The following is a 24,608-nucleotide window of genomic DNA, read 5'->3' as shown; positions in this document are numbered from 1 at the left end:
GAAATGGAACACAGGGTGGTATTCCCCATACTTTCTAATCCTCAAGAAGGACGGGGGATTGAGACCCATCTTGGACTTGAGATACTTCAACAAGTACTCTTACGTCCCTTCCCCTTTCCTCCATACTTTATGGGCGTCCCTTCCAAGGGAGAAGGAAGACGGAACCTTTTTCACCAGAAAAAACCTTCTTCCCCTTTAAATTTAGAGGCGCGCGGGGGTGCAGCCCAGGGAACATGCGCTGCCCTGACTCTGCCCTCCAACGCCACACCCCAGTCCCCTTTTCAGTGTCGACAGGAATGGGCCGAATTCACCAGTGCTGGGTTTGGCTTCGGCCATATAATTCAACGCGTGGATACTTCTTCTCTTTGTCTTCTTTTTTGTCATTCAGGTACTCAGTCCTCAGGCATCACGCTCCTCCCCGGCGCATGTAGAATTCTACAGGGTTCAGCAGGTATCCAGCCTGCAACTGGCTCTTCCCAACTTCAGACCCCCACGCCCTCTGCCTACGTTGCCTTGGCCCAGATCACGTTTGGCAAGCTTTTTCAGCTTGTGGCTCGCTGTCCTCGAAAGCGCTGAAGAACAGACTAGCCAGGTGGAGGGAGCTCTTCCAGAAGTCTCCTCCAGAGGACCTTAAGAACTTCGTGAAACATCGAACCAAGCCCAAGGTAGGGCCGATATTTTCCATAGCACCCCGCAAGGGAGACTCCTTCCCAGGGACTCTCCTGCGCCGGAGGGACCTGTCAGGTCCTTCTACCAGCACGTGCACCGAGGCTGTTGCAGCTACCCGCCTCCGGGCCGAGGGATTCTTGGATCCCCCCGGTGACAGTGTTGAGGCACCGGAAGGTTCTTTTACCGGGTCTTCACCCGAACGTGGCAGGCAGCTCGACAAAATGGCTGCCACACCAGACGGAGGCACCTGTCTGACACTATTCCAGGAATTCGGCGAAGAACGAGGTGGGACTGGCCTCAACCAGGTACGTGGCCTATAGTCTACCCCTCTTTCGTAAAGAGCAGCTTTCCTTTGCGTCCATATGGGCAGGGGACGCAGCAGCTCCAGCAGCTCCCCGCTACCCCGTCAGTACCCCCTGCCACCTCCTCGGCCAGTGAAGAGGTCTTCTTCGAGAGGTTCCTAGGCCTCATGAAGTCACCTTGGATGAGGGTTATCCTCAAAGACGCCATCAGGGAAGTCCTTCCCGCAATGCTAGCAGCACCACAGATGCCTCTGTTGGTGCCCCTGGCCCCAGCGCAGCCGCCTCCTCCGGCTCCCCAGCAGACTCCTCAGGTCGCTTCGTACCAACCTCTGCCGCCTTTTCAGCCTCTCGCCGCGGCCCCTGTACCCCAGCCTCTGGTGCCAACTACTCCGGAGGAGGATCCGGACGCGCCATCCTCAGCCAGGGTCTTCCACAAATGTCTTGCTGGGCTGGCTGAGTATCTGGGCCTACCCCAACCCGAGGTCGAGCAGCCAGCAGAGGGCGTCTGGCGCAAGTCCTCACACAACGGCCCTCTGCCTGATCAGGGATTCATCTGCAGACCGATGTAGTCTCCCTTGCCAAGAAGGGCTGGCTCAAACCCCACTCATCCCAGCCGGTCAATCTACGCCTGGACGCCAAGCACAGGCAGATGGAGGGGGATACACTCTTGCTCTCGGGCCATCCTTAGCCACACTCCTGGGTGATCGCTGCGGCATCACTATACTCCAAACCTCAGTCGTCCTCAGCCTCCTCCTCTGCAGCGCTGTTAGGCAAGGAGGAGAAGATCTTGGAGGCGTACGGCAAGAAACTCTATTCCAACCAGTGGTCGAAGTGAGCGGGAGGGGATGGGAGCGGTGCTCCTATACTTTTTTTTAATTAAGTTTTGCAGCTCCTATACTTTTATTTTAAGAAGAAACCGTTCCAGAACGTTTTTGTTTTAAAATAACAGTGTAGGAAGAGGTTGAAACTTGCACTTTCAGTGCATTGCACTGAACATTCCCTTAAACTGCAGGCAAATGTGGTTGGGGGTTTGTATTGTGTGTGGGAGGGGGCAGGGCAATGGGGTTTTTGAGGAGCAGGGCAGGCTAGCAGGGAACATAGTTTCACTACTTCTTTTCTTACACTTCGACCACTGATTCCAACGCGTCCTTACATCTTCGTCAGGCCAACGCAGATGCCATGCTAGCTGCCGCCAACCAAAGATTATGGCAGGAAATTGCAGACTTCCTTCCGGAACTCCCCACCCAGAGCCAATCACGCTTTAAGGTGGGGCTAGCCGAGGCCAAGCTTGTGGCGCATGACCTCATGGAATCCACCGTGGCCCATATTGACACCTCTGGCCGTGCCACCTGTATCGCCACGGACATGAGAAGGACAGCCTGGGTCTCGGCAACAAAGTTCAGCCCGGATGTCCAGGAACGCATATTAGATCTACCGTTCGAGGGGGAGGACCTTTTCCACTCCTCCACAGACGAAGAGATGGACAAAAAAAAAACAGCTCACAAACGGCCAGGTCTTTTCAATCTTGACAAAGACAATGCCCAAATCGTACACCCAATCTCAGCAGCACTCCGATAGGGGTCGTACGTACGGAGGGTTCCAAGGCTTCCAGTAGCGTAGATCTTTGGACCTTCAGGATGCTTACTTTAATGTGCCTGTGCACCACTCTGAAAGGAGAACCATTTTGGCAACCATGGCTGGAGATGATAATAGTGACGGATGCCTCACTCACAGGGCGGGGAGCCCATGCCAACAATGTGACAGTTAGCGGTTGTTGGTCTCCATCAAAGTCCACACAACTCATCAACCTTTTGGAGCTGGGGGTGATCAGGCTAACGCTGATTGATTTTCTGCCCTCTGGATAGGGAAAGCATGTCCTGCTAATGACTGACAACACGGTGGTCATGTACTACCTCAACAAGAGGGGCGGCGTAAGGTCACTACCTCTGTGCAGAGGGGCAATGCAGCTCTGGTTCTGGACAATTCAGGAAGAAGCCTCCCTACCGGTGGTTCACCTAGCCGGAGAGAAGATCACGCGGGCGGTGGAGGCTCTGAGCAGGCAGAGCACAGCCTCACACGAGTGGGAACTAGCTCAGGAAGTCCTTCAAGAGATCTTCACCCTTTGGGGAACCCCTCAGGTAGACCTGTTCGCGGCCAGTGTCTACCAGACGTACGAACTGTTCTGCTCCAGGGAATTTCCCCCAAGAGAAGCTCTAGGGGACTTGTTCGTAGTGGACTGGGAGTTTCCACTACTGTTTGCTTTTCCTCCCGCCCCGCCAATCTTCATGTGATCAGGAGGTTGAGAACGTTCGGGAAATACATGATCCAAATTGCTTTTGATTGGGCCAGGAGGACGTGGTACCCGGAACTTCTGGACATGTCCATCTGCCCTCCAATGCGTCTTCCACAAAGAGAGGACCTTCTCTCACGAGAGGAGGGTCGAGTTCTCCATCCAGAGGTCAAGACACTCATCCTTCATGCATGGTTTCTGAGCGGTTGAGGTACAAGGATTGGGACTGCCACGATGACGTAATGAAGATTTTGCTTTCGGCCAGAAGGCCAGCAGCCAAATATTTCTACCGTTGCCGTTGGAACAGGTTTTACAAATGGTGCAGAGAAAAGAATGTGGAGCCATTTCAATGTAATGCACCTATGGTGTTGTCTTTCTTGCTATATTTGGCAAATCTGGGGCTCCAGATTGGAACCGTTAAAGGTTATTTGGCAGCACTTTCAAATTTTGAGTGCTCTTCTAAGGAAGTGTCATACTTTAACTCCTTTTCAAGTCCCTGTTTGAGATTTGAATCTTGTTCTAAAATTTCTCATGCAGGCTCCCTTTGAGCCTCTTCATTCGTGTCCATTAAAACCTCTGACATTTAAGACCATTTAACTAGTAGCTCTTACATCAGCCCACAGGGTGAGCGTGTTGCAGGCGTTCTTACAAACCCCCATTTACTACTTTCTATAGAGACAAGGTTGTTCCTACCTACAAAAGCCTCAGAATTCTATGTATATCAAAGATTGTTTTACCAACTTGTTACCTGCCCCCTAATCCTGGAAAGCAAGAGGAGAGACCACTCAGACTTGACCCAAGAAGGGCTCTGATTTTCTATATTTCGCGAATAGAGAAGGTTTGCCAAGATGATCAGCTCTTCATTGGATACATAGGTCATAAATTAGGACTAGAAGTAACGAAACAAACCCTCACCAACTGGATTATTCGGAGCATTGGAGAATGCTATAGATTAGCTGGGAAAGACCCTCCAGAAGGCCTAAGGGCCCATTCAGGGTCATGGCAACATTTTCTGCCCTCTAAAGAGGGGTGCCAATAAGGGACATTTGTGCGGCAGCCACTTGTTCTACCATCCATACCTTTTCTATAACATTACAGTCTAGACTCATCTTTACCTCAGTAAGGAGGATTTGGGAAGGCAGTCATTCTTTCAGTCCATGACTAATGGTAACTCTGAAAATTCATACTCATGCCTCCAAAACCAACACTGCTTTGGGAGTCTATCAAAAGATGAGGAATGCGTGGAATGCGCAGGTAAATACCATTACCATGTGCTACATTGTCATAATGCAAGTGTATAATCCAGTACACAATCCATTCGAAGAACAATTTACTTACTCCTGGTAACGTTCTTTCGATGATGTTCCTCCCACATATGCCTCATTGCCCCTCCCAAGCTACCCCGCTGTAGAATTTCCAGGAATGACACTTTACACTCTTTTAGAGTCTGATACGGTATGATGCTAAGCGGAGCATTCTGCAAACGAAGACACAGGAAAAACAGAACTGAAGCCAACGGGCGCTGCACATGCTATATAAACTGGTGATGACGTTGACTTTGAGACTGAAGCCCTCAAGGGACATCGAGTTGACGGAATCGATGCACAGCACCTTCTGACGAAATTATTTTTCCGAAGTAGCTGATGCTGGAAAAGATAATATTAAAAGATGAGGAATACGTGGGAGGAACATCCAGTCGAAAACACGTTACATCGGGTAAGTAACTTGGTCGTCTGGAGTTTGACCTGGGGTACAATGAGCAGAGATGCCTATGCAAGTAAGCCATCAAACTTCAAGGTCTTCTGAGCACACTTGCAATTCCATCATGAATCCCATGTTACAATGTGTACTAACTTGTATCGCCCCAAATCGGCCTTTGAGACACCCACTTATCATAACACTTTTGGACATATCCTCTTCTCTTTTGCAGAACTATGATCCACGTAACAAGACTTATGTGCACCCATGCTATCACAAAACATTATGTCCCTCCCTCCCTTTGTAGCATTTATTTTCCGGTTTCCAATCCGTTTATGGTCCCTAGAAGCCCCTGGAGAAGGGTACCCGTATACCATTCTACAGAGAAGCCTAGGCGCTATGAAAATGCTACAGTGGCGTTTTGCAGTATAAAAGCCTACTATCATAACACAACATTCACACTGTTATTGTTTTCACAGAACGGATTGCTTAACCTGTACAATGGATGTTTTCAAAGTCTGCTACTAATGAAGTAATATCTGATTATCTGCACCTGCTTTATTGTTTGAATAATTTGTTCAGATGCTAATTTTGCCGCATTCCTTTTCAGATCTTCAGTTGAAACCTTATCACAAGCCATTGCTACATGTTCGTGACTGGCCTCAAATAGTTACTGAGCTCACCAACCTGGATTCACAGCGAGAAACCCCCCAGCTGTTTTTGAGAAGAGATGTGAGGCTTCCACTGGATGTTGAGAAAAAGGTTTTACTTTTTGTTTTTACATTGCCTAAGAATCCAAGAAAAACGAGCTGTTCCAAAAAAGATCTATATGAATATGCTGCATTTATATTCCCTGCATGAGTGGGCAAACTGGAAAACTGACCAGAATTCTTACTGCCGACATTCAAATGCAGGCATAAAGACCTGGAACACACACAGCTTGTAACTGTTATCTTACTGGGATGCATACCACGCGCTACTGCTGTTTCCATGGTTCGTGTGCTCTGGCGGATCTGATAGCTAATGGGTGGAGAGGAAAAATGCAAGATCTCTTTACTGTTGCTTAGTGCAGTATCCTAAGCCCTTTGGGCACGTGAGTTCCCTAGGTATTCTGTGCTCGGACCATTGAGGCTGTGATGCGTTTGTGTCCAGAAAGGAGACATCATGTGCTTTATTATTGGGATACTTTGGTGTTCGCTGTGGTGTGTAAGCTAGTTGTAAAGGTTTATTGTTCTATTGGAAGTCTTCTGGGAGAAGTATTAAAAAGCTGTGTGTTAGTGGCTTTGTTAATCTGCTTGTAGTATTCTTGAGATCAAAAGTTGAAATGTAATTGATTAAGGGTAGCATGGATTTCAGTGACCCATCAGAGAGTAGATAGTGTTGTTGCCCGAATTGTGTCAGGGTGCGTTCACAGCGCAACACACAATAGAAGTTGCCTCCTGGTGGAAGGAGGCAGAATTATGTTACCTGCTCATTTGGCCTTCGCTCAATGAGCAATCATATTTCGTGAGCTCTGGTCAGAGTGGTGCCTTCGCCAGGTAGGTTTTGAAAAGCCAGGTCCTTAAATGTTTTCGGAAGTGGTCCTCAATCGTGAAGATTTCTTTTGGCGGACTGTTCCAGAAGTTGACCACATTGGTGGACAAAACAGATCCACTGTTATAGGCCTCTGGCAGAGCGCATGGTCTCCAGCAGTGCATCGTTGTAGACTTTCAGAATAGTTCTGCTTGCTTTTAGATGATCTTTCTTTGGGTGAATTCAGCTCCATGGCTATGAAGAAATATTCGCGCCATATTGAGTGCTTTGTAATCTATTCATACTTTAACCGGCTACCATTAGAGAGAGATTTTAGGCCGGGTGTGTGTTCTCTCCTGTCGAGTCTGAGTAGTAATCTTGTTAATGTGCTCTGGATGTGTTTAAGTATTTTAGTATGGTCATCTGCCATGCTGATATATATGCTGTTGGAAAAGTCTTTTCTTCACAGATATGAAGATAGTCCTTTGTGGGAAAGTGAGGAATGATATTATCCCCCCTGTTTGAGAGCGGATGGTAAACACATTTCTTTACTACGATGTTGATTTATGGTTCTTGAGCATTTTTGAATTTTCTGTCCAAATGCCCATTACAGTAGGCCAGGGTATTGTTGCTTTTGGATGCACTGGGCGAAATAATCTCGATTTGTTTGTTGTCCAGAATGAGTTTTAAGTTGTTAATTGCCATCTGTGTACTCGGATGTGCGAGGCAGGTGGTGAGGGTGATGTTAGTACCCTTGTTGGTGATATTTCTGAAATAATGTGTCTCATCTGCCTAGTTGTATCAGATGTGTGTATTTTGATGGGCCATTCATATATTGAAAAGAAGAGGTGTTTGACTCGATCCTTTAGTTATTTTCCAGGTATTTATTGTTTTGTCTGCAAGGAAAGACCTATTTTACTGTAGTACATCTACTTCTTCCAGACTCCTTATTAATGGTGGTGATAAAGTATATAGAAAGCCTCTGAAATTTCTAGATGAGGGCTGAGGTAATGCTATTGTCCCTATTTATTGTAAGGTTGTCCCAAATAGATACCATTACAGACTATTTCCCCTCATTGATCTTAATCTTATTTGTAGTTGCTCTAGAATGTTTGACTGCATAGCTTTGCTCAATTTCATCTTTGTACTGTATATTGGATGTTGGTCTGTAGTTGGTGCAGTTGTTTAGATTTAAGCTGGTGCATTTGGGTTTGAGGAGTGGTTTAACATAGGCAGTCATGAACACTCATGGTACGATTCCTTTTTCCATTGAAGAGTTAATGAGTTTGAGAAAATGGAGTTTGCTTTTAGGGTGGCGGAGTGGCAGGTGTCCACTGGGAACCTGTTTTATTACTCCACTTCAACAGTTTATTGAAATGTGCTTCAGTGATTGGCTTGAATTATTTGAGCAGTGACATTGCAGTTGTTTTTTTCATTGAGAAGAGTCATTGCTTTTGGCATTTTGGGTTGCATATACAGCATGTTTGATGTTTTTCACTTTATTTTGTAAATAATTGTGAATATTTGTGCATAGATCTGGGAGTGTGTTGGTGTTTTCTTGCAATAGCTTGGATTTCTCCTTTCCTTGAGAATTTTGAACATTTATTTCTCTGGGTGTGTTGATTTACTGCTGCATTTTGCTTAGTATAGTTTCTTCGCCTTTAAGATTACTTCTTTGTAGTGTCGGATGTGATGCTGACATTCTTTGTTTGTGTAGTGTTTCTTCAAAGCTTGTTCAAAGTTCTGATTTCGTTTTTCTCATTGATTTTACTTGGGAGGTAAATCATGCTGCTGTTAATTTTTTTCTGAAGGGGTGAATAGTTTTGATGGTGTAAAGGTGTCCAGGGCTTCTGAAATCCAATTTTGCACCGTCTTTATGCTTTTTCTCCAAGAAAAGGAGTTGCAACAGGGCCAGAGATCTGTCCCTGTCATGAGAATAGTGACCCCTCATAGCTTAGGGTGGAAGGCCTACCAGAGTTTATCCAGGGCAAGTCCTACCCCGAGGAAGAGTGTAGGAGCCAGGAGGGCCCACCCAGTCCCTTTCCCTTGCTTCTGTGCCAGTTTGATTGACAGACACATCACTACCTATCACCCTATGCTTGCATAGCACCCTTCTATGATCCTCAATATAAGCAACCTTAATGGGATAATCAGTGAGCCATCAGAGAGACAAGGGAGAGTGAACCACGCTGCAGCCAGGACAAAACAAGCATTTACATGACCTGGCACAGCTGGAAAATTAGAGCCAGTCTGAGCGCAAAGCTGCATCCACCTGCCCTGAGACAGGGAGCCATCCAAACATAATGCCTGCATGAAGCAGGTAGCAGATTGCCCTACAGGACTTACACGGTAGAGGACATTATGCTCACTTGCATGGGGGCCGCAGAGCCTCACCCTCACCAAATCGGCACCCTTGGCCAGCCAAGAAGTCCTCACACAAACTGGAACATTGACTGTTGCGGAGTGGCATTGCTGCAGACTGTTGGCTCCGCGTATGAATAGGGGGCGGGGGCATAATCCCCTTTTGATTGTTTCCTTGATTGTAACACCTCCGCAAAGGGAAAAAACAGAGGTTGGTAGGGAAACCGGGTAAAGGAGAATGCTAATGCAGATGGAAGGGTGTGGATAAAAGGGGGCACAGGAAGGTGTGGGGTGTTCGGCTGAGGTCAAAGGAGGACGAAGGACCAAGCAGAGGAGTGTGGAGAAGAATATTTGAAGTAGTTTGAATGGTGCGATATTGGTGGGTGGGAGAGTGTGGCACTTGTTTGAGTGTGTGCGAGAAGTGTGTGAATGAGATTGATGGAGGGAAAGTAGGGTGTGAAAGAAAAGGTGACTGCGGAAGTGAAAGGAGGGTGACTGAAAGAATTGGTGTGGGTGGAGTTGAGCATTGAAGTGTAGTTTGGGATGAGTAGCAGTAGCACACAGGGGAGAATAGCAGTAGTGTGAAGAGGGAATAGTAGTAGTATTGTGGAGAAGCAAGTAGTAGTGTGGAGAGGGAATAGTATTGTGGAGAGTGTGATGAGTCAGAAATGTGAGACAGACTCAAAGGTATAGTTTTTTGACAAGTTGCCATTTTATTAAATAAAGAGGCGAGACAAACGCCTGTCTTTTCCTAACCCAACAAGAATGTCCCTGCCTACCAAATAAGGCTAAAGAAAAAATTACCTTGTGTCCAAAAAGCATCTCACCCTTACACTAATACATGCAACAACATTATACACAGTTACTTTGGCTGCCTTAACTTCAACAAAATAATATATCAATTCCAACTCCAAAGCTTTAAGCGATGCTCCTTGTGACCCGGGTTGTATTCCTGCCCCTGGATCATTCCAGGAATACCGAAGCAAGGCTCAGATTCAAGAAAGTTCTGTGAAATAGCAAAGTTCCATTCAGCGTAGCATACAAAGTCTTAACCATTCAATATATCCTTTCTGTTGATAAAGTGAATATCTTTCTTCCAAATGCTTGTTCATAAATCAAAGCAACTGTCAAGTTTCCTCAATCTCCCTCTTGGCCAAACAAAGGTCCTTTCCTCAAAACACAAGTTCATAAATCAGGGTAAATGTTCTTTTCTCAAAGGCCAAGCAATTGTTAATACATCATACTTCTTCAAAAGAAAAACTTGAGTCAGGATGGTTCAATAATCACTTTCTGAAAAGCAACAGTTCATCAAGACAATGTGATGAAATGAACACTTCTTTTCAACCACACCTTTTTACCACAACCACAGTACTTTAAATCATCATCAACACAAGGCTTTGTCTCGGGTCCGCTCCTCTTTACACTCTACACTTCTGCTCTCGGGTCACTAATATCTTCCTTTGGATTCTCGTACCAACTCTTTGTGTACTACACCCAAATCTTCTCTTTTCCTGAACTCTCCTCTGATCTACCAACATTTCCAACTGTCTCTCTGCCATTAAATATTGGATGGCTTTGCACTCTCTGATGTTAAACCCTACCAAAACAGAGGTACTCTTCTTCTCTGCCAAAAGCTCTCTCTCATCTCTTCCTCTGTTTGTCCCGATCCCACCTGACACTCTCCCCTACTCTTCTTCAGCTAGAAACCTTGGCATCATTTACGACTCTTCCCACACCTTCACTAATTTCATCTCCAAAACTGGAACAGCAGCTCACCTCAACCTCCTAAATATTAGGACAATCAGGCACCTCCTTCCTTTCAAAACCACCAAGCATCTCTTAACCACTCTTGTCTTCTGTAAACTGGATTACTGTGCCAGTATCCTCTTTGGTTTCCCCCACTATGCATTCTGTCCTCTCAACAAGATAATTCGCTACCAGGACTCTGAACTCCCTCACTTCACATCTACTTCCTCGCACGTCACCATACTGGATGGCTCATGATGTAAACGGGGCCAGATTTAAATGTTTCTCCTGGTTCACAAATGTATCCACGGTAAGGCACCACTGTATCTATCCTTTATCCAAATCTATAAGCCTTCTCGTAATCTCCGCTCTGCCTACTTGACTACCATTGTGCTTCCTCTTTCTCTCTTCTTGCTCCACTGTCTCCGTGATGACCTGGGTATCACCGATCGGGCCCTGGCTTGGCTGACCTCTTTCCTCTCAGATCAACTCTCGTAGGTCCAACTTGGCTCCTTCCTCTCCTCTATCTCTATCTCTACTTGTGGTGTTCCCCAGGGGACTAACCTCTCTCACTGGCTGTTCAACCAATACCTGGCACATCTTGCCCACCGCATTGCCACTCTCTGCCCCAACTTCCAGTGCTATGCAGATGACACTCAACTCATTTTCAGGCTCCCTTGCGCCACTTTCTTATCTCTAAGTGTCAGTCTGCTATCCAGGAGTGGTGAGCCGCCAATTATCTCTGCCTTAATGCCAGTAAAACAGAGATTCTCCTCATTGGCACACCTGCGCCCTCCTTTCCTGTCGCTCTCTGGCTGGCCTCTCTTGGCCCTCTTCCTGCTCCCACCTGTGAGGCTAAAAACCTTGGGGTCATCTTCGACTCCACACTCTCCTTTGCTCCTCACATCTCTGACGTCTTTAAGAAGTCACACTATCAGCTGCACCTCCTTGGAGGTATTCATCCTTTCCTCTCCTTCCCCCAGAAGCTCACAGTCTCCAGCGCTCTGGTTCTCTCTAGGCTGGACTACTGCAACAGCCTCTTTCTGAATCTGCCTGCTTCTACTCTCCGCCCTCTGCAACTCATCCAGAACAGGACTGCAAGACTTGTATTGGCCTCAAGCCCAGGGATCGTATCTGTCCAGGACTGAAATCTCTGCACTGGCTCTCAGTGGCTGCGAGGATCAAGTTCAAAACCCTCTGCATTGTCCACAAGGCTTTCTGGGGCTTGGGGCCTCAATACCTTCAACTCTCTCTTCCTAGATATCTTCCTTCTCGAGCTCTTCGCTCATCCACCTCCAACTCCCTCGGGGTCAGTTGCTTCTCTAAGCAATGAGTTGGTGGTAGATCTTTCTTCGGCTGGAGCCTCCCTCTGGAACAGCCTCCCTGAAACTTGAGGAGAACCATCTCCGGTTATGGAAGCATCTCAAAACCTTCCTCTTTGCTTCTGCTTACTCTCCTCCTCTCTCCTGCTGAATTCCTGGCTGAAACTGTCTCTGATGTCTGGCCCAGGTCCCCTCCCCCGCCAGTTGCACACCTGCACTGTCTCCATGGCAACCTCCGCACTTGGGGACTGTTTTCTGTATCCCTATAGTCCCCTACCTGCTCCTGACACCTGTTGTCTGCACTTACCCTTGCACTTGCCACCTGCTGGCCGCCTTATTATTGCTTTTGTATTCTATTTTTTTACTGTCGATCCCATGTACTGCACAGCCCCTTCCCAACCCGCACTTTTCCGCTCCCCCTTCCCATGCACTTGCGTGATCTCAATGTCACCGGGCCCAGTAAGATCATTGTCTCTGACATCCCTGTGTTCCCCCTCCCTTGCCTTGTCATGCCTTGAAACACTAGTGTATAGGCACGTTATAAATGTCATATCATATCACTTGCATGGAATTCTCTTTTCCCCAGACATCCGAGAAACAGTCCACATGGATTTGCTCAAAACCAAACTAAAAGCCTACCCTTCTTGCCTCTGAGTTTACCCTCTTAACGTATCTCTCCTCTGCCTGCTAGCTAACATTTTTTCCTCGTCTGTAACCTGCCTCTGTCTCTCACTTCTTCTGCCTCCATTCTAGCACTTCACTCATCATGGTGATGTCCCAAGCACAGCTGGCCATACCGCCTACCTTCACTTAAAAAGTCCAGTGTTAGTTGTCCTTAATATATGTATAGTGTTTTTTTTCTTTTTTTATATCAGTCAAGGTTGCCCAGCGCCTTGGTTCATTTCGTGTCTGTCTTCTATGTTGCATCTTTAGAGTATAACGTAGAAAAACAACAACTCTGGTGTGTAAGTTGTATACTAATGTACTCTTAAAAGAGGCACCAAGTCTAATTTGAAAATGCCATCTTTTTAATTATTGCAAGCAAAATTATATTCCACCCTTGTGGGTTAGCACTTATGATAACACGTGTTTAGCCCAATAAAATGGGGCGAACTACATGAAAATAGACTACCAGGATGATGTTAAATGATGCCCAGATTTGAAAAAGGCACGTGAGCCAAAACACGTGTTATCATAAGGGCTAACCCACAAGAGTGGAATATCATTTTGTTTGAAATAATTAAAAAGATGGCATTTACAAATTAAACTTGGCACCTCATTTAAGAGTACATAAGTTAACAACTTAATCTATGTATGTACACCTAAGTATTGTCCCCGGTGACTGTTCCATCTACTCCCCTCCACAACCTGATTAGAATGTCCCTCAAACTCTCTTATCTATTCTACGTTCTTTTGTGATCAAAAGAGCATTGTTCCTCCTGTATGTAAATAAATAACTTGTTGGTGTTGCACGCACCAACATTTCTGTAAGCAGTGGCGCCTTAGCAAAAGCATCAACCACACTTTGTAACCCAACTGTGAGCCTATATGTCTTATACCGAGTGGAACTAAGCAGACTGCTTACACAAGGAATATGAAGCACCTTTGTATTTTGCTCAATCTCCTATTTTGTTTTTTTCCAGGCACACTGAAGTGACACCACAATGAGTTGGCACATTCTGAAATTCAAAAAACAAATACGTATTCATGCAAAACAATACAGGATCTTCTTGTGAGTGAGTAGCACCTACAGGCACTTGGTATGTGAGTGCTTGTCCCTGCAGATCAAATAATAAAAATCCATATTGAAACGTTACTCCCCTTGGACATTACTAGTTCGTTACAGCATCCAGTTTGGGATTTAACACTTAAGTTCTTTTTCACTCGTATGCTTCCAGTCGCACAAAGCTAGTGATGTGAAAGACCAAATTCCTATAGTGGTTACATCACTCATCACTTAGGCAATACCTTTCGTATTCAGTGACTTCCTATCCACCACTTATAATATAACTGTGTGCAGAGATGATCCTTTATTATCTTGATGTTGCAATGGCTTGCCATTTTACTGGAGCTGCACAATGCGTTTCAGATCTAACAGCCTAACCCTGAAAACTAGGTTTCCAAAGGTGCTATGACTTCCTTGACCATCCCACATTCATCGGAATGCTACATGATTTGGTGTCTTTCTTCACAAATTGAAATGGCCCTTCAACCCAAGTTTGTCCACTGAATTTCAAATTATATATAATATTGTATCTAGAGTACACCGTGGGTATGACCTGCTGCCATGCCTGCTGCTGAGCCTTCTGCCCTTCTGCACCTTGCACTCTCCACTTTGGATCTATGTGATTATTGAGACGGCCGAAAATGCCAATTTTATTTAAACCCTTTACACCACATATATATGCAGGGCGAGACCCCTGCAGCCCCCCATATTAATATTATACTCTAAACCCCCCCAGATATATATGTGGTGTAAGAGGGGATTAAAAAAAAAAGTCAGCATTTTCGGCCATCGCAATTCCCAGGTCGACATTTTTGTACGATTTCTCAACTTTGACCTTGACCATGAGACATTTTGAATTTACCTGGTGAGCCCACCGGATCATGGAAGGGCATGCAATCCAGGCCAAGCCAGAGTTGGTGGCTTTTCAGCCTGTTTCACTGGAGGCCTCCTGGGAGGATGTAATTTGAGCTACACCGTCACAGTTGATGGAAAAAAAATACTATAAATGACAGCTCCTGGGCGGATGTTCCCTTTGGCCATGTCATTCTTGTAATTATCTTAGCTGAAGGTTGTACGATTTTTCTAGGTGCCCTATCCATGATTTTATCTCCCCTTAGTGATCTTCACAATGGTGTAGAGAAATAGAATGGGAAGGGGAGTACTTGGGCAAAGTCTTAACTCCAATAATATTCTCTTGTAAGTAAGGAGCCTATTTTGTTAGGTGCCTACCCCAGTGGACCTAAGCGCCCTCCTTAATGATTGTTGACTTAAAAGTCACGGTCGCATGACTGAGTAACAACAGAGATTCCTGGCTCCCTTACTCTGTTTGAATTCAAGATGTGTTACTTTAGCTAGTATCATGCGCCCTTATCATGTAGGAGAAAAAGAAAGACAACCACTGCCTCTTATTCTCCAAGTTGTAAGCTTTGAGCTTTTAATTGTGCATTGATTCGAAAGATTGCCCTTTAAGATTAAACGTGTTTCGACGTCTGCGTCTTTTTTGAATCAGGGCTGATCAAATTCCATTAACAGAAATATCATTCATTACAGATGTAAAAAGAAAAAGGAATAAACATTGTATACATGTTGTAAATCAAACACAAACAGTTTTATGCACATATGTTAAAAGATGGCCATTGAGGGAGGGGGTAGGGTGGGATTGTTAAGGGTGGTTGACAAAAGAAAGAATGCAACAAGTAATAAAAACGAAACGGAAAAAAGAGAAAAACATACACGAGAAATTTGGTTAGTTGACGATATCTTATTCCACTTTGCAAGACCTATATAATATACATTTTGTATTTTAAAACCAGAAAAATGGGGTTTTCGATTTCTTCTCATCTAGTCAGTTCGGTTTACAATTCATGAGTTGAATACTTAGATTGGATAGTCATGGGTTAAATCCCTAAAACAAAAACATGTGTCCCATTAGTAAGCTTTCCCGCTTACGGTTAATAAAGTGCACATGAATTTGTGGGCGATTTTAAGTTTGCCGTTATGAATTGTCACAAATGGCCAATCCGTTAATGGTTGAAGCTAAATAAAAAGGCAAGGGACCAGGTTCCCTTTTTATCACCATGGTCTTCCAAACTGTATTTACACTCCAAGTGAACGGGTGTATTGATTTTCCTAATGTTAACAACCGTGCTTCGCGGTCTAAAGTTTCTAACAGTAGCGATCGTGTCACCACGTGTATTCCACGTGTCATTCCATTGTGTGAGTGAGCCCCCCTGTGAAAGCCCCTTCAGCACGCTTACCTGTTTGTCAGCGTGTGCCGTTTCAAAGAGTCCCCGTTCGTTCTGAAGGCGGGTTACTATTCATATTGTAACCATAGTAACTAGACGGCTTAGTCCTACTACTATTTTTACCAGATTCTTCCAATTCCTTTTTCTGATTTGTAGCGGATTTCAGATAATAGGGCATTCCGAATGTAATTAAAGACTTGCTCGCGTATCAGATGTATTTTAGGTGTTGAATTCCCAAATGTGGTGAGTTTTTGAAACGGGTCTCAATTTGCTGGCGTGTTTGCAGGTAAATACCATTACCATGTGCTACATTGTCATAATGCAAGTGTATAATTTGTGTTGTTTGTGAATACAATGCTCCTTAGGAGTATGAGAAAATACAAAATTTAAAAAATGTTGTATTTTCTCATACGCCTTATGGCCTAAAAGATGAGCCATGGGTTTGACAGTCTAGCATGGTTAAGTAAGTTGCCCTGATAACTCCAGCTGTCTTATTACCCAGTATTACTCCAGAATAGGTTAGTGTCTGCTTGCAATCAAGTATGATTTGTACCATTATAATAGTTCAACTAATTCTGTTGTATATTACAAAGGAGCTTTCCCAGTCAGCAATAACTTCAAGGCACCCATAGACTTCCCAACCAGTCTTCGGAATCCCTTCACCAGCCTAAAACCTTATTTCGATGGGATTTGGTCCTCCGACGTATTCCATATCTATGACAGGTAATCACCACAGCTGTGCTGATTACCTGTCATAGATATGGAATACGTCGTCGGACCATCCCATCGAAAGAACGTTACAGGTAAGAGAGTAACTTGTTCTTTGGTATTTACAGAACCACCAATGTTTCATCAAGTTGACTCTAATTCAGATGACAAATCTATACTGCCTATATAACACTGGGCCACATTGTATGAATGGGGTCATCCATCCATGGATTCTGATTTTGGAATGGAGGTCTCTAAGCCGCTGACCATTTCCTAGGGTCACATAGCCACTCTTCCAAATCCTAGTTAATTTACTTGTGGTCAAATTCAGACATTTCACAAGTAATTCTCTCGGTAGAGAATGCTTATTCTTCATCAAACCTCCAGCCGTAATTCTCTTATCTAGGACAGCATTCCAAATTGTAGCCTTGTTACAGCGCATTCAGATACGGAAAGCTATGGATTCTGTAATAGAGTATTATTTTACCATATTTTGGTGTATGCCCTCCATCTGCTTTGAACGCCTCTCCTATGCATCTCGCAAAATTAAAAACTTGGCATGGTGCATCCAATTGCAAAGTTTGTCATTGTGGTTCCTTAGTATGACCAAGTCAGTGTTTGTAAAGGAAAGTTCGTTTTTTTTGTGGTTGAAAGATTAGATCCATGTGTGATTCGGTTCTTTTTAACGTTGGAAACTATTTTTTAAAACATCTCTTTATAGATAGAAGATCCTTTGGCGATTCTTATTCTGTATGATGAAGCCAGACACAATTTGCTGAAAGGTTTCTGTCCCTCGCCAGATGCAAAGCTGATAACACTGGCAAGCTTGCTGCTACAAATCGTATATGGAAATTACGAAAGTAAAAAACATAAACAGGGGTTCTTAAAGTGAGTACTTTATAATCTATTTTATAACACTTTACATACGTATCTTGTTCTTTCACACTCACAGCTCACCTTTATAAATCAGTGGCTGTTCATCTACTACCGGGCAGATATTAAGAGTAATGGCACTGTATTTTAAGATTCGGTAGTAGACACAGAACATTGCCACATGTTCTGGAATTCCATTATCTGTCACAACTAAATAAACAATGAATGTTATGTCAGTGCTTTCTAGATTTGTGATGTTCAATGGTTTACACAAAACAGTGATTATGACTAGTACATGTATTGTATTTATTTGGTGTTGTAGAGATAGAAAAAAAAATAATTGAAATTCACAGGTGTCACCTCGTGTACATATATACTTATGTGATTAAGAACCGATTTTATATCATTTTTGATTGGAGCAATTACAGGTGGACCATACCAAACTGTAATTTTTCATAATTTTTAAATCTGATAAAGTTCTCTCTAAGTGGTCAACATAAGTGGTCAATAATGCTCCCTGTACATTATGACCAATATCTTTTTTACGGGTTCCTTTCTGGGATACTTTAGGAAATTTGCCAGACTATGTAGTACATTTAGGATTACTCTTCAGAATGGTTTCACGTATCGCCATCAGAGAGAGAGAGAGAGAGAGAGAGAGAGAGAGAGAGAGAGAGTGTGTGTGTGTGAGAAAGAGACTCGTTGGAGCAGCAGGAAGGAGCTTGTTGTGTCTGGCCACGCCCCCTTGCCCCTAAGAAACACCTATCATCACCCGCAGGGCAGAAGCACACTAAAACAAGGGCGCAGGAGTTTGTCTCTCGTTGGAGCAGCATGGGAGAGCTTGTTGTTTCTGGCCATACCCCCTTGCCCCTAAAAGAATAGTGCGCTCAAAAATGTCATTGTCCTGAGCGTTCGGGCATGTGTTTTTAAGTAAACTCATCGATCGTAAAAACATTTCCTATGCGTGTTACCTTAGCTTTCCTCAATTTTACACATGCAAAATCAACGAGTCGGGCGCTGCCATATTGTGTTAATCTTATCCGTGGATCGATCGCCCAAAGTTCAAGTGCCCCTGTGGCACTTAATCATATCACCCGCCCCCCTGAAGCTGACATCACTATTCCTAGCAATATTCTCCACCTATTTTCATGTCGTTAGTGGGCAGCGTAGCCAAACGCACCCAGTCATCACCTACATCTTAATGTCAGTTGACGCAGAACTCGGAATATCAACACACGCATCCTCTGACAGCACTGCACGTCCCAATTTGGAATTGAAAACACTATTTTTAAAGAAACCTAATACTCTGCAGTTTATAATGTTCTTTTATTTCACAAAAAAAACGCTCTGAGAGCATCAGCTGATTTCGATTAACCACCAATATTTGAATGTCCTTGGATTAGAGCATCAAAACTTTATCATGAGGTGCACAGTGTTCCCTTCAGGAAAAGATGCGCACTCGACACACCTTGAATCGCAAAGCTTCTGCATCAGCTTCTTGCTAGACTGTAAACAATGACGGGTTGCTCCATATCTCTGGTACCACCAAAGGTCATATCGGTCCCAGGCAATCGTCCCACATCAGCGTAATGGAAATCCATCAGTTTAGGCATATCTGCCACTGCTGGCTGAAGAAACCATCTGTCGGTATCTGGAAACTGTCATTCGCAGAACGGCACAATGTAGCTGGTAGAAAATATAATAAAAATATATTTTAGTAGCCGTTCTTTATTCAAATGAGTCCATTTACCCTGTAATTCTGCACCAGATGAAACCTAATAACGAACACAAATCGCAAACAATGGAAACACACAGAAAACATCAGGGAAAGTTTGAGTCTACGGTGTGCTTGAGAGGTAAGCACTGTGGATTATGTATAGCTCCCAATGGGATGCGAAAGCTGATGGAAAAATTGAACAACGCATAGACGTCATTATAACGGAATATTTGCAAGGATCTTGGGGTTGGTGACGCCAAGTTCCCTGGTGGGACCCAGGCGTTGGCTCCATGCTCACTGTGCTCAGAGAGGCACAGGTCCACCTCACTGATGAGGCCCAACAAGGCTGAAACACGTCTATGAGGTTGGCGTAGGTACTCTTGTTCAAAAGGGAATTGCCATAGCGTTTCGGTGCTGGACAGCCCATGTGGGCAGGACAAAGACTGATATGCAAATGGATATTTCATCTGTAAAAGGTACATTGAGCAAAAGGCGATGGCTGTGGAAATTCAAAGTGTGAAAAAAACACACAACAGATTATCATGCCATGTTCTTTCTAGAGAGGGGCGCCTGCTACCTTGTTTAAAAATATAACGGAACTGGCAACATTAAATTTGGCCAAGCGAACCAAGTCCCCTTGGAAAATGTTCTGCACCCGGCACATCCAATAATACAATGTTCAAAGCACACCCTGATATGCCATGGGACAAAGTGGTTTAGATATCACTAGCCTGCATACCGGTTGTGTTAGTTGGTTGTCGATGAATAATCGTCACAATATGCTCCAACTAACATCCCATAACAATGTAAGCACGCAGTAGCGGTCAGAAAATGAAACCTTTACTCATTCGTCTTTAAAATGTAGGCACAAATAAATTATGAGAAGACTTATAAACAGCCAAAAGAGTTAAGCAATTGCTTTTTAAAATATGTTGTGGTATAAATTTAATCTACGGAATATATTATTGTGTATATTCTTTTCGTCAAATGTCATATTCACATGTTGTTGAATTGTTCCATATGCATACAGCCTAAATGCTGTTTTGAATCGCTCAAAAATTATGAATATTTCGAACTTACATTATATTTGGTAGTTCCATTCTCTTGGCGTAAAGCAGAGTGTCTGCTCAGAACAACGGTTTGCATAGATTGAAAGTAAATGTTATAATGTCCAGTTTCAAAATAGTGAATGTTATAATTTCTGCCGGTATTCGACACCCTCTGCCCTTCAAGTCATGGCAATTCCTCCCTTTCGTCCAAGGTCGAATAACAATTGAACCTTGTTTAGAGCGTGTATGCCTGGTAGCTTTGGTTTCTGTGAAGGAAAGCCACAAAAACGAAAACATACCTTACAAGATGCGACGGAGTGAACTCCCCACAAGCAACATCACACAAAGTGACCTTCACTCCATGGGAGCGATGAGCCAGAGCGACCAACGTGACATTTGAAATATGCACGAAAAATAAACTAATTGATTGCTTGCATCCACCAATGCAGCGCAATCATGAATACTTGTTTAACCATCAGTAGTGCTAGTGGTTTGGTTATTTTTGGACAACAGTTACACCGAAGGTAACAATATCATATGATGATATGGTATTGCATTTATAACGCGCCAAGTGCTTCAAGGCCCGACGAGGCAATGCTGGGTGAACAGAGGGAAGACCGAGACAGCGATCTTACTAGTGTTGGGTAGTAGACGATCCTTGCCCCCCCCGTTCCTTCTTTCATCACTCTTGTTACATAACATATGTAATAACCAAGGGGGGAGGCGTAGCCAACCCGCGCGACATTCCGTGCCACCACACCCCATCGCAAATAACACATACACTATAGTTTCTAGCCCAGCATTAGGAAACCAATTTGAAATAGCCTGAATGACTTCTTTCTGGTAGGCCCAAAAATCCATCTCTGTACAAATGCAGCTCTCACATCCCAGCACCTCGCTCAGTCAGCCCACACCATCGCCTCCCCATTGTCACCTGTGCGCGAGCCCTGTTCTCACGGAGGAATGTGCTCTGCAGAGAACGTGAGACACTGACAAGTCATAAGACCAAGTGCCCACTCATCTCCACTAAACTTCCCATGCACTCACAGCCTCCACCCCGCCATGTCAGAGCCCACCAGCTCAGACCCAGCAGTTCCTTTCATGCTGATATCCATCTGATCCTCCTGTTGCCTGCTTAGTCAAGGACCCACATCACAGCCCTAATCCTATGTAGTAATATATTTCCCAAAACGCAACACACGTCTACCTATATCCTGAGGACCGAGCAGGACAGATGGCAGATCAAACCTTTAGGGTGTGCACCTGGGTGAAGAGTTTGTGGTATCAAATATATTCCAAAGGGTAGAGGTAAGAATGCCAATATATTAGCTCATGTCACCGAAGTACACCTATTCATGCAAGATTGTATGTCTGCCATTATTTATGCATGGAAAAGTGTGGGGCGAAAGCTGAAGGGGGCAGTGAGGGCCTCCCACCGTGTGCCACCAATAATGGGAGAAGAAGAGAAAGGAGAGATCACAGATAACATATGTAGATTCCATAGTTCTGGCGAGGGAACGACAAAACGGGTGTCGTGGGGGTTTGCCTGGAGGAAGCACTGGTATAGGTATCGGCGATATGGAGGCCAGGATTGGAGAACAGGATGTCCTTTTTAAACTGATTTAGTGAGGAGTGCAGAATATTCATCAGAGAAGCATTTAGAAACAATAAGAGAGACAGAGAGCACCATACAGTAGGTAGGTTGTGAAAGAGAAGAGGAAGGGGGTTGGAGGGGGCAAGGGGAACACAAGGGAAGGACACAGGGAGGGGCTCATGAAAAGCAAAACGCAGTTATGTTATGTTAGTTGGTTATGGGGTTGACACAGGTCAGGCGATTGAGCATTGCCATGAAAATCTTACCCACCATAGGCCATCAACGCCAGTGCCATGAACTGCATGTGTGGATGTGGTTTGGGTCTAGCAGAGGGATTTACAGACACCAAGCCTCAGCGTACCTTTGCCTGATGGCAAATATCCATTTGCCTATCAATAATTCAGAAACCCGAATGGGCAGTGTTGCACTGATTTGCTAGGGCAATTCTATTTTGAAATATATCGCCAATATCAACCATAGACATGTCTTATCGATTGAGGACCAGTAATAGTAATGAAGGGAAGGCAAAAGATAGACATATATGAATCCTACACCTGATTAAATCAGCATAATTAACTACTTCTCAATACTTTTTTATAACATTGAAATTAGAGTTTAATAGGATTCGATTGTTGATGTACAATGTACAAACATCGGGGAACTTATCCCAAATGTTAAATTGAGCATATTAGGAACACTGCTGCAAATCATTTATACCGGGAAGTCAACTTTTCAACAAGTTTAGCTTTAGATGGACAGGGCTCGTTTGCAGTGTTTCGTGGCATTGTATGTGTCCTAGGAAGGAAATCAGGATCGATTCCATGAGTATGCATGGCCAACACAGTCAAGGTGAGATCTTTCACAAAATCGAATTGCATTTCCTGGTATTTTGGCTTGGCCACCCATTTTTTGCTTCATTTTGCAAAGGCCAAGGTGTAACGAAGATTCCCAAAGTTTCTGGCAGTTCTCGATTGTTCTCTCCCTAAGTTCTCGTTGTGCGGTAATACAACTAGTAATGTTCGGGCTTGCATACCGTCTATGGCGAAATGCAACCTTTTGGGCCTGTACTTTAGGCACATATTGTGGGAGACCTCCAAATCTCTGGTGTGACAGAATTCTGTGTGTCCCTTTAGGTCTCTTGAAAGAGTTTTATCGTACACAATCTTCTGAAGAGCTTTATCTGGAGGTGAACATGGCACCAACCACTTCTTGCGTTCCTGCTCCTCCAATAAAGGTCCATGTGCACATTCGTGAAAATGTTGGTTTTCTGTCCATGAGTGAACGTTGGTACAGTGGTGCATCAATGAGTGCCATTTTTCAAGTAGAATTTCCACAGACCCATCACAAGTTTTGGAGCTCCGCCAAAGATGGTTGCTCAAAGACTGAGACCACTGTAAAATATTTTCCAAACTTTTTTTTTACCAGCAGCAGTAATTTTTTTATTGACTGATTTGGCAACATGCCATATATCAAATTGATGATGAATGTGTGGAAACTGCTCTCGCATGGCCTTAGTTATTGGAACATGTCTGTCAGTGGCTATGAGGTCTATTTGCATTCCCTCGATTGAAGATGTTCGAGGGATTTGATGAAACCATGTTTCTCCATGGCCACAGAAGATGTACATTTGGACACCTTCACGAGCTCCAAACTCCCAATTGTTTTACTTTCCATGTCTTGAAAGTGGTATGCACAGTACTTTGGTGAAAATCCAGGATTGTCACACTGTCCGTCGCCAGCTAACCAGAAACGTTTGCCAGAGAATGTGCTTTCGATTGACATCTGTTCAATTTTCCAGGCTTAACTAATAGCGGGGAATAAGAATTCCCTTTGATATTTGTAGTACTGGGTATTAGCAACAAACTGAACTCCCACAAATTGACAGAAACTGGACATCCTACTGAAAGCCGAGCCACTGAAAAGTAAAGCTGCTGAACATAGTATATTTCCAGCTGGCACTTTGTCCAGCATTAGTTGAGCGGACCATGAAAATGTATCATGAAGGTGGACACAGCTGGCTTGGAGTTTCACGTTAGTGCCTTGTAATACACAAGACACATTCACCAATGGCTCCCCGCATATGTACCCCTTAAATGTATGCGCACATTTCAGCATCAGTATAATCTCTACCAGGCAGTGGTCGAATACAATGTATTTTTGCTCCTTTATTAACCAATCGTCCTGCATGAATGTGGTTTGTGACTCAACTATGGTGGACAAATCGCCAAAACTAGGCAAACTGTAGTCGAGATCTTCGGCAAGTTCCTCGGTCAATTGTATTGAATCTTCAGTCTGTTAGTTCAGCTTGTGTTATTTGCACACGAATTGGAGAAACCGTCAACACCGAATGTTTATTGGGTGGACTTTTTTTTGCGGGTGTAGGTTGTGTCAAGTGGTCTGCGAGAAATTCAAATGCATCTTCATTATATTCAGTTTCATCTTGTCGAGTTCTCACATTGTAGCACTGGTCCAAGAACACTTTCCTGGCTTCGCCAGTCATATTCCATTCACTTTCAGGCCATTGGGGATAAGCATCACAAGTCTGCTTATTGACTGAGCTACGCTGCGCCTCAAATAGTAGTTGTTCCGTGGTGAAATCTGTTTGGCAAGCAACATCTTTGGTGTCATTTGTTGTCTGTGTCTTTATACTTTTCCTTCTGGGCCTCTAGCAGATGTTTTGTAAAAACATGTTCAATGTACAGCACACACACAGCAGATAGCACGTTAAATACAAAAACATGTTATGAAGAAAACACTAGCCCAAAACACTTCTAGAAAACGAAATTGTTTGTTAG

At 44.2% G+C, this 24,608-nt stretch overlaps 1 protein-coding gene across 1 annotated transcript in view; it reads left to right on the top strand.

Moving 5' to 3' along the window:
* KRIT1 (KRIT1 ankyrin repeat containing) overlaps positions 1 to 24,608 on the top strand; it is a 1,383,280-nt gene that overhangs the window by 920,180 nt on the left and 438,492 nt on the right. The window contains exons 12-13 of the mRNA XM_069648434.1: positions 5,570 to 5,721; positions 17,302 to 17,468. Coding sequence (XP_069504535.1) covers positions 5,570 to 5,721; positions 17,302 to 17,468 — 319 coding nt within the window. The remainder of the gene's footprint in view (positions 1 to 5,569; positions 5,722 to 17,301; positions 17,469 to 24,608) is intronic.

The sequence above is a fragment of the Ambystoma mexicanum genome, chromosome 2q, assembly GCF_040938575.1.
Source record: "Ambystoma mexicanum isolate Mex_15411 chromosome 2q, UKY_AmexF1_1, whole genome shotgun sequence".
Classification (NCBI taxonomy): Eukaryota; Metazoa; Chordata; class Amphibia; order Caudata; family Ambystomatidae; genus Ambystoma; species Ambystoma mexicanum.
Note: the sequence above shows the minus strand (reverse complement) of the source record. Positions and strands in the feature narration are given on the sequence as shown.